Raw genomic sequence first — 16,628 nt, 5'->3', positions numbered from 1 at the left:
CTTTCAATGATACACAATCCCTGCCCAAAATCAGCTACATTTTGGTACATACTCTTTTCTATATTTTTATTTATGTAGAGTGCTTAACATAGCCCATCAAGCGGAATCTGGTGTACAGAGATTTTTTTTTTACAGAAATATGAAAATCTTCAAAACTACGTAAACGATTGATGTATTTTTTTATTCAAATATCGCACTATGTTGTAAACAACTATTTACATCAAAGCAAAACTAGTTTTGCAATCGAATTGTTTAAACAATGGATTGCAGAATGCAACAAAATTGGAATTAGAAGATGTGACTGATGTGTTGCGTACATCTTAAAATACAGTCTTTCCGTTACGGTGTTTCTGCTGAAGATAATCTGAATTGCAACATTGAACTGCACACCTTATCAGCAGCTGTAAAATTGCATAATTCACCTCTCTACTCTACTACCTATTGATTGCAACAGGTTGCAAAGTTCACTGCGTGCCGCAGCTCTAATCATTTTTTTTTTGTTCTTTCCAGCAATGATTTCCAAACTGGTCGTCCTGTCCGCCCTGGTGGCGGTCGCAATCTGCGAGTCAAAGCTGAAGGTCGACGTGGTGTCGGTGCCCGATGGATGCACCACCAAAACCAAAAACGGCGACATGCTGACGATGCACTACACCGGCAAGCTCACCGACGGCACCAAGTTCGATTCCAGGTAGGTTCGACTGCAAAATGGGGTCAAACGGGGAGAGGTCAGTGATTTAGTGGGACGCAACCTGGCCGCAGGGTTCCTTTGGAGAGAGGCCTCATTTTCATGACCGACAAAATGGGTTCCTAAAATCATCGCCTGGAACCAGGAGGACTGTCAGTAGCTTATCAGTTTTTCGATATCTCGATTCGACATTGCCGCCGCGGCTAATGGGTTGCCAAAATGTGGATTTTTGGGAGGGGGTGACAGAAACGGCCCATATGCCGCTAATTGTATGGCAAATAATGTAGGCCGTTGTTGATGTGGTGTAAATCGGCCCCGAAAATGATTCTGATAATATTGTGACTGGTGGTACTAGCTGGGTCGGGATTTTCGTGACCTGATTACAGGCTTGACTAGTGTTGCTGTGTTGTTTATTTGAAGTAATAAAAAAATGATTTATTTGTGTCAGTTTCAAAAGCTTCTATTTAAGGATGTATCAAAATGAGTCAGAACTCCTTATGTACTGAGCCGGAATCCCAAATATTAGCTCGATTGGTTGCGACAGAAGCTTTTTAAAATGACCTCTTCAAAGTTGCAACGCATTTTATACCACCAAAATAAAAACCCCGGTTATCAACGCTCGACGACAACGTACGGGCAATATATTTCCCAAGCTACAATAAATTATCCAGCTCTCAATAAGCACCCTCCCCTTTTTGAAGTGGTTTTGCAGCAAGGGTTCAATAGCGAGGACACACCGCATTGCGTACTACCAGAATGGCTTTGGCCGACCGTCTGAGGGGTATGTTGTCTGGTTTATTGGCCTCGGCCCGACATGGTTCCGGACACTGGGAGGGTACGTACCGTGTAATCACTTGTTGGCATTGATTTTCAATATTGTTGTCTGGTCAAGGGAGAATTATGCGGAGAAATTAGGTTCTCAAATTTAAAATTGTTAAGAAGCTATTTTTGATCAGCTATTTATTCAAACAAAATGTAATTTTGACCCCAAATGTTGTGCTGGTGGCCTACCTCCCAGGTGCAGCACCGAACGGAACGCACAACCTCAACACTGTTTTTGTGTTCGCACATGATTGAGCTCCAAGATAGCTGACGAGAGCTCCTCGGCCATTGTTGTCGTTGTGGTGGCTTTGGTTATGTTTTGTGGCCGGGTCCGGGTGTTTTCCCATTCATTTTCCACTCACAGGCCATCAGTGTTTCAAAGTGCCGCACCGCAACATGCAACACTACAAGCCGCTATTGTTTGCTGTTGAGTGGGTAAAAAGAGTGCCAAACAAACAGCTGATGATTTATTGCTTTAAGGGCAGTTGAGGAAGGAATTAAATAGTTTTAACACGTGTTGATAAATTGTGTGTGTAATTTAAGTGCACGCATCCGGATGAATAAAATAAAATATTAATTTAAATTTGAGCTTAAGGTAAATTTTAAAAGGAATCCTCCATTTCTAATTTAAATTCGATTTTTTCACCCCAAACAAACCTCTTTTAAAATCTATCTATCAAGGATTTGACTGTTTAAATTCAAATAGAATACAAAAAGAAACACACCACAGCAAATTTGAATTACCGAAAGTAAATTTTTTGCACGTACTCTGCCAAACATCCCAAGTAACATTTTTTTCCAGGAGTTCTACAAGGTCTCTTCAAGATAGCTACAGCATAGCAGTTTGGACCGCGGTAGGATAAAACTCTCTTCAAGTACTCTTCCAAACTCCTGAAGAAGTTTTGAAGAGAATTTTATCCTACCGCGGTCCAAATTGCTATGCTGTAGCTATCTTGAAGAGCTCTTGTAGAACTCCTGGAAAAAAATGTTACTTGGGATTCTAAATAGGTTACAATTTCACAATTAGATAGCCCTAGAGAGGAGTGATGGATAGATTTTTGATAGAAATGTTCAATGGTATATGTCTGTTTGTCTGTGCACTCCCTTTAATTACTAATCTAATCTAATCAAACCCTAACACTGCCAATCTTTCGAAAGGATCCTGGAAAGTGCCTTAGGTTGGATTACGCCTAGCACTCTTCTTGCCATTTACTAATATTTGTAGTGCGCCATTGTATTAGAATGTATTGAACATTGCATACAAGCGGCCAGCCCTACTGCGTAAAGTTTACCGCAGAGATGTTTCATTGAATGGGATTGAGTTTGAGCACGGAGTGTTCATACAACAACACAATTCTGAAGCGGTCGTGGCTGAATGGTTCAGTGTTCGCTTTATAAGCGAATGGTCATGGGTTCGATACCCATCTGCTCCCAACGAGAAAGTTCTGGACTCATTGAATTTGAAATTTATGAAAAAACATGGAGCTCACGGCAAGGTTCGATCCCCTGTCCTTAGGATTGGCAAGCAAAAAAGCTTTCCACTTTACCGTGGAGCATTGGTAGCTTAAGGAGAACTTAGACTGATATAGTTGAATCCAAGAATCGGACAAAGAGTCAAATTGAATGCAAGTTGAATATCAGAACTAAAAACAAGATTGCATGAAAGATTGCTAGCGCATTTGAAATTGAATCTAAAAATACCCCGCTAAAAATAGCCTGGGCGACTGATAGAATTCATCCAATAAGAGATGAGATGAATTGAAAGCTTACCCATTTGAAATGATAACACACGAAGAATTCGAACAACAATGCAAACGGTCGTTACCACTCGCCTAGCACGGTGTATTTTTTCGAGACCTCAATGATAAAAAATTCGGAATGTCTGATATTTGGCACCGTGAAAGAAGGGCTCTTTCCCGTCATTTTGCGGTATATACCGAAATATTTCGTCGGGGGGTCTAGTGCAACTTTTTTTTTTGAAGATTATTCTTCGATTTTATGGGATATTTGTTCAAAAAAAGTCACAGGAAATCGGTGCATTCATGTTGATATCCCTCAAACTTCTTATGAATATGCCTTGGGGACTCTATCCAACTATATTTGACCTCCAATAAAAAAAATCGAACCAAATTTGCCAGATTTCTAGCTTTCTTTGTAATAACCCCAAAATCCAAGCTGGAAACCCCGATACGACCGAAAGTAAATCTTTTCTTTGTACAATTTGTCATGAATTAACAGTAACACATTGCCCGGATAGAAATTTGAGCATTAAACAAAGCAAAACATAGATTATTTATTTAATAAGCTGTTTATTACCCAAAAAAAAAAAAAAAACGAAACTATTGGCACTACGCCCCCCGGGGCATGGCCTTCCCTCTAACGTGGGATTTCTGCTCCAGCGCCTCTGACGAGACAGGAGAAACCGGGACCGACGTTTTACTTCACCATCCGATAGAAGCTCAGTGGATAAGGCGGGAATCGAACCCGCGTCTCATAGCATCATCGGGATCGGCAGCCGAAGCCGCTACCCCTGCGCCACGAGACCCACATGTTTATTACCCAATAGGTTCCGAAAATTATTTTTTCAATCCTCTGCTACATAACACCATTACATTTTAAAACATTTTAGAATCAATCACATTGTAGAAAACAGTTTTCTGAACAAGTTCCATAAAAATGTATCACTTTTGGTTCAATGTAAGCAGAGATATGCCCAATTTCCTGAAATAAATAGTGCCTTTCTCCAACATTTTCTTAATTTAATTGCCTTTCACACGATGGGCACTGCCTACTGAGTTTTGTAATGAATGTATAGAATAATTTCATTAATTTCGTCAAAACTTGTTATAATTTTTACGTTTTAATAACATATAATCATCATAAAAAATATCTTAGTAGGCAATGCCCATCATGTGAAAGGCAATTAAATTAAGAAAATTTTGGAGAAAGGCACTATTTATTTCAGAAAATTGGGCATATCTCTGCTTATATTGCACCAAAAGTGATACTTTTTTATGGAACTTTTTCAGAAAACTGTTTTCTACAATATGATTGATTCTAAAATGTTTAAAAATGTAATGGTGTTATGTGGCAGAGGATTGAAAAAATAATTTTCGGAACCTATTGGGTAATAAACAGCTTATTAAATAAATAATCTTTGTTTTGCATTGTTTAATGCTCAAATCTCTATCCGGGAAATGTGTTACTGTTATTTCATGACAAATTGTACAAAGAAAAGATTTACTTTCGGTCGTATCGGGGTTTCCAGCTTGGATTTTGGGGTTATTTCAAAGAAAGCTAGAAATCTGGTAAATTTGGTTCGAATTTTTTTTTTATTGGAGGTCAAATATTGGTCAAATATAGTTGGTTAGAATCCCAAAGGCATATTCATAAGAAGTTTGAATGATATCAACATAAATGCACCGATTTTCTGTGACTTTTTTGAACAAATATCCCATAAAATCGAAAAATAATCTTCAAAAAGAAAAGTTGCACTAGACCCCCCGACGAAATATTTCGGTATATACCGCAAAATGACGGGAAAGAGCCCGTCTTTCACGGTGCCAAATATCAGACATACCGAATTTTTTATCATTAGTTTGTTCTAAAAAATACACCGTGCTAGGGTGGCTCCTCAGACCATTCAAAAAAACAGGTGCCTCGATATCTCAACAAATTGACTTTGACCAATCGGCTCAAAATTTTGGTGAAGACGTTATACCAGTCCCGTGTGCATTAGGGTGACATGAAAAAATGATTTTTTTTTCGAATTCTTTAGGTAAAAATAGGAAACTGCGCCAAATTTGAGCGAACTCGGTTAAGGTTGAGGGTCGCTATTGGTCGTGGAAGTTTGTATGGGGAAAAAAATCAAAAAAGTATGGGAAAAGCAAACATTTCAAAATTTCACCAAAAGGTGGCGTTAAATGTGTCGGATCATTTTCAAGTGTGAGATTATTTAGTAAAATTTTATGACAAAAAACTTTGTCCAAGACCGCAAAACGATCCGAGATAACCCTGACGAGTTATTAGTGATTTAAAAAAGTCGTTTTTGTATGAAAAGTTTTTCACCATCTTTTAACGATCTATAGCGACCCTTAGACCATAACCGATTTCGCTCCAAATTTTCACAGTTACTTATTTTTGCCTAAGGAATCGTATCAGGGAGTATCTATAAGGTCGAATTTTTTTTATTGGCACCCTAGTGTGCATGGCGAAGGCCGATTTATAAAAAAAAATATTTTAAAAGAAGTAAAACATATTTTCATGTGTTTTTTTTTAATAATACATCGTATTTTTTTGAAATAAAAAAGCTAAATTTCAAAATTGGTCTTCGTCATGCACACGGGATATATCTTGAGAATCGTCACCCCAAATTTAAGCCAATCTGGAGATATCGTTGCATCGGATAAATTGTGAAAACGAAGTTTGACAAACGCAATGCTGAGAGAAATCAAACAAGTCACGTTTCGGATTCCATAGTATTAATTGAAATAAAAAGTTCTATTCAAATAATTTATTTGAACTTGTTTTAAGCACTGCATCACAAACTTTCAGGTCTTGATTAGATTTTTTCGTTGTGAAATTCAGTATAATAAATGTCGCTCACAAGCTGAGATATTTTCAAAATACACCTTTAAGTTTGACCGAAATATGATATGCTTGTTTTTGCGCCAAACCACTTGTCACTCCTTTTCCCCGAAAAAAACCCCACCGCTCTAATTCCAACGTTTTTCAAGTTGACACACGTGCATAGCAAGTGTTATTAGCGCCTCCAGGTGAGCTCCAAGCAACAGCCACGAACGCAGGAGAAATCCAAATCTACCTACCTAGCGTTTTGGTTTCAATTTAACCCTCTTGCAGTGTGCGTTTGACAGCTAAGCCGATATAATACGCTCAATTTAACGTTTTTGAATACCACTTTTAATTGCTTGCGACGACTATTACCGCACTTTCTTCTCTTTCGCTCTGACGGACTGGTTGTCGTTGGGTGCCATTTCGGAGAAATCCTTTCTCCTGCCTTCAAGCTTCGGTTACGACGTTTTTAGACTCACGTGACAGAACCTTTCTTTTCGAGGTTTGTCTCAATGAGTAACAACAATTCAATTACAGGGTATGAATGAAAACGAACACAAACGAGTGGATACACCAACATTTATCGTTCCGGACTGCACACCGATATGATGAGCGCACAGCTATACTCCAAAATAGATTCATTTCTTGTTTTCCCATTGATAAACCTGGTGTTCATCAGCCGACAACTGCGGCAGTGTAGGGGAAGGTGGGGCAAGACGACCATATGGGACAAGAGGAACAATCGCTCGTACAGCCGTAATTTTTACAATTTTGATTATTTCTAGTATGAGGAATTGTTGCTAGCAATGCAATTAGCTGATTCTACTACCACATAACCGCCAAAACGACGTAAACGCCACGGGGCATAAGATTTAATGAAGTTTTTTTTCAAAACCTTTGTTTTCTTATAATATTTGGATAGTACAAAATAAGGCTTAGGGTTCGTTTTAAGGCTCATTTTACCAAAATGCTATTTTTCCTAGATCAGTAGTGTCCCTACCAATGACATGCACCTATTACAAAGTATGATTTAACTGATGATTATTTTCGTTGAGAGCTTTTAAAAAATCTTGTTCAGGTGGGGCAAGTGTACCATATGGATTTTTAGTATGGAAAAAATTACGAATTGCTCCAACAACACATTTTATTGGGAAATAAATACATGAAAGTACTTAAAAACTGATAAACAATTGTTAAAAAAAATTGTCCATACAAAATATAGTGATATTATGAAAATTTAATAATTATCATCTAAGTAATATTATTTTTCGTAAAAACGATAATTTTTTAGTAAAATATTATTATTTAATCTAAAAATGGAAGAAACCTTTCAAATACATTCTAATCTGATGTATCTAAGTGATAACAGTTCAATTGTTAGCAAATTAACATGTTTTTTCATGCATTGTTTCTCTTGCCCCAACGGGTTGTTCGTCTTGCCCCACTAGTTGAGTAGAACGTACGGAAAATCATAAATTTTAAAATCAATTTTTTACATTAGAAAACAGGATTTTTTAAAAACTTGTTCTAACAAAGTCTTAGTCAAGACCTAGAATAAGATGATTATAATAAAATCCGACAGATTTTTTAACTTTTTAATGGGTTATAACGAGCATTTCCTTAGCTTGTTACACTTGCCCCACTTTCCCCTATGAGTTTCTGCGGTTTTCCGGTGATTGTGAGCACAATTAATATCTCACCGCTGCGAAAGGGCCACGTGGCGTGAGTCTAACTAATTTTTAATTTTGTTAGCTGAATGTTAAAAAATATAATTTGGAATTAGTGCAAAAATTATTAAAGTAAAAAAATTTGAAACAAAATCTACTGATGGTTTTAATTTTTCAGAGACATTTTTTGTGTTATTATTTGCAATATAAGTGTAAACACTTGTTTAACATTGAAGTTTTTACTAAAATTTAGAAATTATAATCCAATCCAATCTAATGCTATCTTATCGCACGTCGCTTTTGACGTTCCAAGAAAAACGCGTTTTGATGTTTGACATTAAATAAGTGCACGCAATGTAAACAATAACAAACAAGTTTTGTTTGGTTGGCCATTACGTGCATTGTCCAGAAGTTTGGTTGAATTTGGTTGCCGGAGTCCCGAGTTCTAATTACAAATGTTTACGGTAGTCGGGCTTGTACATGTGTCAAACGCATTCTGACCTGAAATCCCTTTGGCCGGTTGTCGCAAATGCGTTTTCATTTAAAATGCAACACGGCACGAGTTTTTGGTGGATTATAATATTTGTTTTTTTTTTTTTTTTTTAATACAAGCAAATGAATCGAATAAGGATATAATTAGAGGGTGACGATTCTCGAGATTTCCAATTTCCCGGGAATCGAGAGTTGAATTTGGAAATTTCCCGGGAATTCCCGGGACTCGGGAGTGTTTTTAACTATGCCAATAGTGCCAATAATGTATAAAGAAAAGTTATAAATATGTTTCTTTTCAATGAATTCAGTTACGATTTATTCATACTTATTCTATGAAACGATAATTAGTAGCCTCATTATTTTTGGGAACTAGGTTTGATCTACCTTTTAATTTTTTCCTGAATCTGCAAATACAACTTGTTGTTCGAACTTATTATTAGATTTTTGTGAAGTAAAAAAATAGCTAATATAATTTCCCAATATCGGGATTTTTACAATTTGATAAATAGCGACTCAAAACAACAATTCCAGAGTTTTTTTTAAAGGACCAATAAGGCCGATGCAAATATTTTTCAAAGTTTTTGTCCCTCGGCTCTGGCCGGGGTCGAGGGGGGGGGCAAAAAAATAAAAAAAATACAAATATTGAAATAACAAGCCATAGTTTCTACATTTGCATGGAAAAAGTGTTTTAAAATGCATTTTACACTAGTTCAGTTGTTTTGCAATCATTAGTTTTCAAAAAATTTCAGATTTGACGAAAACAAAAATTTTAGCAAAAAAAATTTTTTGCGATTATAAACATCGACAATTTTCAAAAATTCAAAGGATTTTTAAATCAACCCAAACATGCAAAAATGATTCTAAATGCAGGGGAATGCATTCTCAATTGATTTCAGCTAATTTCACTTCAATTTCCATTGAAATTCTGAAGATTTTTGAAAAAATATTTTTTCTGCCCCCTGATTTTTCGGACCAATTTTGAAGGGGGGGGAGACAAAAACTTTAAATAAAATTTGTACCAGCCTAAACTGTTGTCTTTCATATGTTTATATTGTTTATAGCACCTAATAAAAAAAAACTCTAGAATTTAAAATTGTTTTTTTTTAAGGTCAACTGTAAATATTCATTGAAGAAATAGTAATCAGGAAAACCCGAATGTTCACATTTTGTGTACCTTAACTTTACAAAGATTGCCAAAGTTTTTTTCTTCCAAAATATAATTTAATATTGAGGTTGAAGCGAAACACAAAATGACTTATTGACATGAAAGAAGGCGAAATTAAATTAATAAGAATTTAAAAAAACTAGATTATAAGGATTGCTATGCTTGAAAGAGGATATGGAATTTATACTGATCTTGAAAAGGCTTTTCCCTCTTAGAAATAAAAAATAAAAAAATATATTTAAAAAACATTAGACTTCCTTCCTGGAGTCTAACTGCTAAATATGCTTTAAGGTAAATTATAGAATCCACATTATTTTAAGTTCTCTCAATTATAGTTATTGGAATTTTTGATAAGTTTCTTCTTTCTGAATAAGAAGATAAGAGAAGCATTAATGCCAATATTGGTTCATTCGAACTTGAACATCTTATATTTAACATTCAATGTTCTAAACAATTTCAAATTTTCAAATGTTTTTTTCTGGTTAGCTTCGATTTGCTTCGATATTTATATAATTAAAATTTCCCGGGAGTCTCGACCAAATTTCCCGGGAATCGAGAGGTCCAAAAATGGTCGATTTCCCGGGATTTTTTTCCCGGGAATTCCCGCTCGTCACCCTCTAGATATAATACTGAATGTCTCATGCTTCTTTCATTGCACATGTCCATAATTCATGATGCTGCAGCTTTCGCGTTCGCGACAAAAAAAAGTGTCCAACAACCAGGAGGAATTTCCCTTGGAGAAATAACGCTTAAAATGTAATGGAACCCCCCCAGCCTGTAGTAGCTCTCCGGCAAACGATCACTTAAGCCCGTTCACCACAAAGCTCCCAACAGCATCCCTTGCTCGGTGTTCAAAAAAAAAAAAGTTGTCCAAGCTGAGTGTACTATGCTGTGTAGCATAAATGTTTTCCTTATGCTAGGCTGCTGCTATTGTTTCATGCCTTGGCGTTGTTTGCTCTTTGACTTGTGTGTGTCGTCTTGCCTGAGTTTATAGCGCTGAACGTCTTGGAAAAATCTTCCTCACCCAAGAAGGTGATATGCAGAAGAGACAACTTCTCCATCGTCGACGTCTTCTTTTATCGTGTCTCTCTGGTGGGACGGTTTGACGACAAAGCTGGGGTTGTTCTATGTTCCACGTCATTCGACCCTTCCAGCAGTGCCGGGACAAAACTTCAATCTGATTAATTATTAATGCTTATGTTCACATTGCCCGGGCCGATCTCAGAATGTTTTTTGCTTGTCTTTTTATTCTGCTGCCACACGATTTGGATAAACGTGCCTTGGCAGCAGCCTTCATTGCCGCTGGGAGGTTGGAAAAGTAAGGCTTTGCCGCCCTCCCCCCAGGGGTGTTCTTGATCAAAACGCGCGCGTTGGTGGGAACGCACTCTACGCGGTCAAAAGACAAAGTTGTTTCTCGGCTGGCGTTGGTGGAGGCTTTTCCGGCCTTTGATGGATTACGCTAATAAAAAAGCACCAAAATCATGGCGGCAATTTGGGTGCATTTCCGAGCACAGCAAATCTGGTTGATTGATTTGGGGCCTTATCTTGCGTTGGAAGTGGTGGCTGTGTGACTGAAGTTTGAGCTTTCTTTGCTGCGAAATATTGCATTCTTCGTTGAATTCGAATTGAGTTTTGTGCTGACATTTCAGTAATTCATTAGTGACTTATTTTTAAATCAAGAAAGGGCCAAACATTGAATATTACGCCCATTTAAAATGCTAGTCTTGATTTAAAAAATTTCGAAAAGATCGGAAAATTTCACGAATGTTTCATGTTTTAACATTGAAAATCGGATCATTAGTTGCTGAGATATCGACATTAGAAAATTGTGGGTTGTTTTGGTGAGACTTAGAAAACTTCAATTTTCGTGTTTCTTTTTCTTAAAGCGGTTCTATCTCAGCAACCCGAGGTCCAATCTTCAATGTCTCTTAGACAATTTTATAGCAAATATTCTGAACTTTTCAGACAAAATATTTTTAGAAATAGTCACTTATGGTCACTATTTTTAAAAATCGAAAAACTGCAAATATTTCGCTGAAATTAAACTTTTGGTAGCTATATCTTGAAAACGGAGCCCTTTATAAAAAAAAAACTGTAATGTAGTTTTCAATTGCCAATTCAATTTTGCATTAAAAAATAAGGTCAAATTTGTTTTTGCATAAAACTTCGATTTTTTTCCATAAATCACTATTTTTTTCAAAAATTCATGACTCGGCGGCAGATTTTTGACCATGTTTCTCTATGGCTCAAAAGTTGCGGATCTGTGTCTCCTAAAACATATCAAAAAATCTCGAAAATCACAAAATACACCCAAACGAAAAATATATCTCAAAATCTGCAACAGTGGATTTGCTGCAGAAAATGTTATATTTTATTACATTTTTTGCAGCAAGCCCATAGAGCATTTTTGCCCGCGTGTAAACACGTCAGCGATCTGCAGTTCTCACCAACACATAGAATGCTGGCGCGTCTTCGAGCAACACTATAGAGAGAACATTATGTTCGCGCTCTGTTCCTCACCATTCATCAAGCGTCCATGGCGCGGTGGTAGCGTGTCGGATTAGCAACCTAGAAGTTGATGGTTCAATCCTCGTTCTGTTAAGATTTTTTTTCTGCAATACAATCAATCTGCCGTCGGTAATGTCGATAATTGTCGGTAACGGGCAAAAATGTCATACCCCTATATCGCAAAAAATGCATGAGGACAGTTTTCATGCAGATTCTGATATACTTTCATGCCGCCATGCATCACAATCATGCGACCGCCGGTTGGGTGTACGTATTTTGGGAAATTGAGTTTCAGAGAATAAAAAGTTGATTAAAAATTCTGCAATTTTTTTTTCCGTGTACCTATTTTTTTCTCAATAGTCCTCAACAATACCTACAACTTTGCCGAAGATACCAAATTGATCAGAAAATTCACTCAAAAGTTACAGCTGTTTGAATATTTACATACCATTTTTGTATGGACAACAGCCAAAATTGTATGGAGACTTGTATGGGTGAACCAATGACGCAAAATAGCTTATTTTATCATAAGGAAGGCCCCCACAAAGTTTGAGCCAAATAAAAAAATACAAAAAATAAAAATGCTCGAAATCGGCCGATTTCGTAGAGAGTTGCTCATATGCCGAATAAAAAAGTTTATGTTACAAAGTTCTTATCGATTGCTAAGTATTCAACTGTTATCTTTTTTATAACCAAATATGAATTTCCTGACAAAAATTTTCATTATTTTTGGAAATTTGGAAAAAAAAAGAGATTTTTGTCCGGGAATTCCATGGATGGACTTACTGTTTTTATTTTTTTTTTGTTTTATGCAATTCTTATGGTATAAGAGAATTTTTTTTTTACAGGAAAAAGTTTTAAAAGTTAAATTAAAAGTATTTAACTTTTATTCCACGAATGATTTGAAAAATTTTGTGATTTTTCCCGGGAAACACTAAATGGACGCTCTAATTTGTTTTTGGTTTTTTTACCTTATTAGGGCATATGACAAAAATGCAGTCTTAAAAAATAAAAAAGAACTTATTTTTTTGCACCAAAAGTATATTCATAAACTTAATTGAAAAAATATACTATAATATTTTACTTTAGAGCAAATTACAATTTTTTAACAATTTCTTTACTGTGTTATATGTTTAGTAAAAAGACGTGAATTTGCAAGAGTATTTAAATTTTTCTCTTGAGCAGTTCTCTACGAAATCGGTCTTTTTTTTAATTTAATTTTTGTATTTTTGAATCCGGCTGAAACTTTTTTGGTGCCTTCGGTATGCCCAAAGAAGCCATTTTGCATCATTAGTTTGTCCATATAATTTTCCATACAAATTCGGCAGTTGTCCATACATAAATGATGCATGAAAATTATAAAATCTGTATATTTTGAAGAAATTTTTTGGTTGATTTGGTGTCTTCGGCAAAGTTGTGTATAAAATAAGGACTTTTTTTTATATTTTAGGGGACATGTGTTAAAAAAATGAAAAATTACAACTATTTTCAAAAAAGTTACCTAAAAATGGCTATAACTTGAAAACGATGCACTTTATCGAAATTTCACTACAGTACTTTTTGATTGCAAATTTGATTTAACATCGAAAAATGAAGTTGAAAAATGTTTTGCAATTATTAGTTTTTAAAATATCTAATTAAGTTTTTTCGCAAATCTTTTTTGCGGTTTTGTACATTTGAATTTATAAAAAAAAAACTTAATTTCTAATTTCAAGCCTGGATTTTGAAAATGATAGGTGAAAAGTATTACATAATGCATAGTTATGCTACAATCAAAAAAATTTCAAAATATTAATGAAATTAAGAAAAAAGTTTTTTTTTAATTTTTTTTACGTCTTCATTTTTTTTACGTGGTTCCACAGTTCAAAATTTGTAAAAGGCTTAAAATGTCTTTATTTGAATAAAAATAAATAAATAAGTATTATAAGTTCTTAAAAAGTTTACAATCGACAAGTTTATTCTATCAATTAAACTTTCAATTTCAGTCATTTTTTTTGTCTCGTGATTTTTTAAGCAAATTTAGAAGGATGGGGTAAAACAAAAACTTTAAATAAAATTTGCAGTGGCCTTAATAACTTTTGACTAGAATAGTTATTTAAATACTCAAAGTGATGATAAACCTTCAACGTATTAAAATCTCCAGCTTAAGTTTCATTGAACAAGACACCACGCTCGCAAAGCGTGCGATAGCATCGTTACGTAACAACAACCACGCTGGGTGATGCATAGCAAAGACTTATCCACGATAACAACGACGATGCACGACCGACGACACCCTCTCGTTGGTTGTACTCTGTGATGATGCAGCAAAGCATTTTGCGACCGCGACAAGATTTACGCTGATTATGTTCTCCAAGTGGCCACTTGTTGCCACTTCTGGCACTTTTTGCTAAGGTGGTGGCAAATGGGATAACTAGCTGACCATTCACGCCGCAAAAGTGCACCTCAGGTGGTTTTAACCCGCTGAATGGGGGATTCTCACGAAAGAGTTTAACTTGAAGAAGAAGCTGTAATTTTCTTGGAACGTTTAATTCCACAGAGTAAGGGGTCTGAAGACGAATCACCATGCCAAAATCAAGTGAACCCATCGATCCCGAAACGATTGCTCAAAATGATGAACCCTCTGGCCGGCAACCCTTTTACATTGATTGAGCCCAAGATGCTTCCCCTCAAGAAATCGAACTTTTCGCTGCAGTGGCCACGAAGTGTCATAAATTATGCACCACCGAAGGCAGTTTCAACCAGATGGGTTCAAACCTCTCCCCAAGAAATGGGCGGGGAAGGAGGCAGTACTACATGGTGGCAAATATCGAAAATCGAACCAAACGCGGATGTGTCGGAGGATTTTCCGTGCCCGGAATCCAAAATGACCCACAACCTCTCCGGGGAGAGTCCATTTGAATGAGACATCAACCGCCTCTGCCTCCGTAACGTGGAGCATAAAAGCGCAAAGCACGACCCGCAAGTCTGTTGCGAAACGAGCTTTAAAGCACATGTTTCGCACACCGAGAGCACTTGCATCGGAATTGCGCGATCAACAACGGAACGGAAGTGGCTCTGAAAGAAGGAAAACAATCGTCGGTGCAACTTCTTGTGCGGGGCTTAGAAGATTTTTCCCCACGTGTAAACACGTGTTACGGCAGTAGTTTACACCCGGTCGAGGGTTATGTTCGTGTGTTGTGTCTGCTCCATGTATTTTTATTTTTATATGAAAATGAGACAAGCGTATCATACATTTTAGATTTTTCACATGAATATCTGATTTATCCAATTGTATTGTTATTGTTATTTGGTTAGCGCCAACCGGGAAGCTGCTCCAGTGCCACAATGCTGACGGAGGTGGCTGGGACTGTGTCGAGGTGTGAGTTTGTATCTGGTTGGCATTTTAACATTTGAAATAAGGTTCAATTACTGAAAATTCTAGAGTTTCTCATTTTTTACGATTGTATTTATCATGTTTTTTTTTAAACAAATAATATGGCAATTAATTTGGTGCTCAAAACCAATTTTTAGCAAAATAATTTATTTTTGTTCAGGATTGGTGGTCTGGGACGCTAAGCAGTCGGCCATCAGAAGGTTTACACTCCAGCAGTGAATTGATCCGTAATGTTGAAACATGTTATTTTCTCATATTAAATACGCGCTGATCCCTGATTTACCTGAGGGGATTGGAAGTCTAAATATAGATCGAGTTTCCTTAAGATGCTTGCTTCTATGTTTAGGTGGGGCCGAACAATGCCCAGCGACCTCGGAATTGGACCGCAAGGAGCTCTGTCATTCTGAAATGGGTCGTTGGAAGCAGCGTGAGGGCTGTCACCACCTAATACCCGGGACTGAGATAAGCTGTATCAGCATTCGGCATATACAAAGTCTGATACAAATTATACTTTCCCATAATTTCGCTACCAGTTAGCGGGTATTGGATTGGACCACACACACACACACAATTATTTATTTTTGTTCAAAATCACTTTAAAATTATTTTTTTGCAATTACGTCGTGAAACTACTTACTTTTCGTGTCATTCTTGAACGACGAAATAGCCTACTTTTCTGTCCCAAAAATAACAGAATCGAATAGCAACACTTTTCAAAATAAATGCTGAAAAGTTCTACTTTTCAGCACTGAAATGGGTGCTGAAAAGTTGAACTTTTCAGCACTTGTTTCGAAAAGTAATACTTTTCAACATTTTTTTGATTCAAACGTTTTATTGACAAAATACATGAAAATTTGACATAAAATTTCAATCAATGGGTGTTTTTCGGAATTGCAAAAAATGTTGTATGGAACTCGTTGCAAAACTTGATTTTTTCAGCACTCGTCGTATTTATCCAACTCGGTGAACCTCGTTGAATAAATGTACGACTCGTGCTGAAAAAATCCACTTTTTGCAACTTGTTGCATAAACTACTATTTTAATATTTATCTTTTTGAAAAAGTTCACCATGACATTTTCATAACCATCTGGAATGTAATATCCGCTCATCAACAATCTGCTTCTCGGTGTTAATGTTTTTAGACCTTTAAAATCTAAAAAAAGTCAGGGGTTGGTATGAGCACACACTCAAAACTTTTTTAAATCTGTTTTCAGGGCAATGAAATATACATTTTTATCTACAAAAAAAAAATAAATTTGAAGATATCACAGCTTTGAACAAATCGGCTTAAAATTTTGGTGAAGTTTCTGTGGATGGTCCCTTTGATATTTTTTTTTGTA

General features: G+C 36.2%; 1 protein-coding gene across 3 annotated transcripts in view; it reads left to right on the top strand.

The window, feature by feature from the left end:
• LOC120422617 (FK506-binding protein 2) overlaps nucleotides 1-16,628 on the top strand; it is a 53,221-nt gene that overhangs the window by 7,729 nt on the left and 28,864 nt on the right. For all 3 annotated transcript variants that reach the window (XM_052708118.1, XM_039586111.2, XM_052708119.1), the window contains exon 2: nucleotides 511-688. In XM_052708118.1, coding sequence (XP_052564078.1) covers nucleotides 513-688 — 176 coding nt within the window. In that variant the 5' untranslated portion in view covers nucleotides 511-512. The remainder of the gene's footprint in view (nucleotides 1-510; nucleotides 689-16,628) is intronic.

This window comes from Culex pipiens, chromosome 2 (assembly GCF_016801865.2).
Source record: "Culex pipiens pallens isolate TS chromosome 2, TS_CPP_V2, whole genome shotgun sequence".
Taxonomy (NCBI): domain Eukaryota; kingdom Metazoa; phylum Arthropoda; class Insecta; order Diptera; family Culicidae; genus Culex; species Culex pipiens.
Note: the sequence above shows the minus strand (reverse complement) of the source record. Positions and strands in the feature narration are given on the sequence as shown.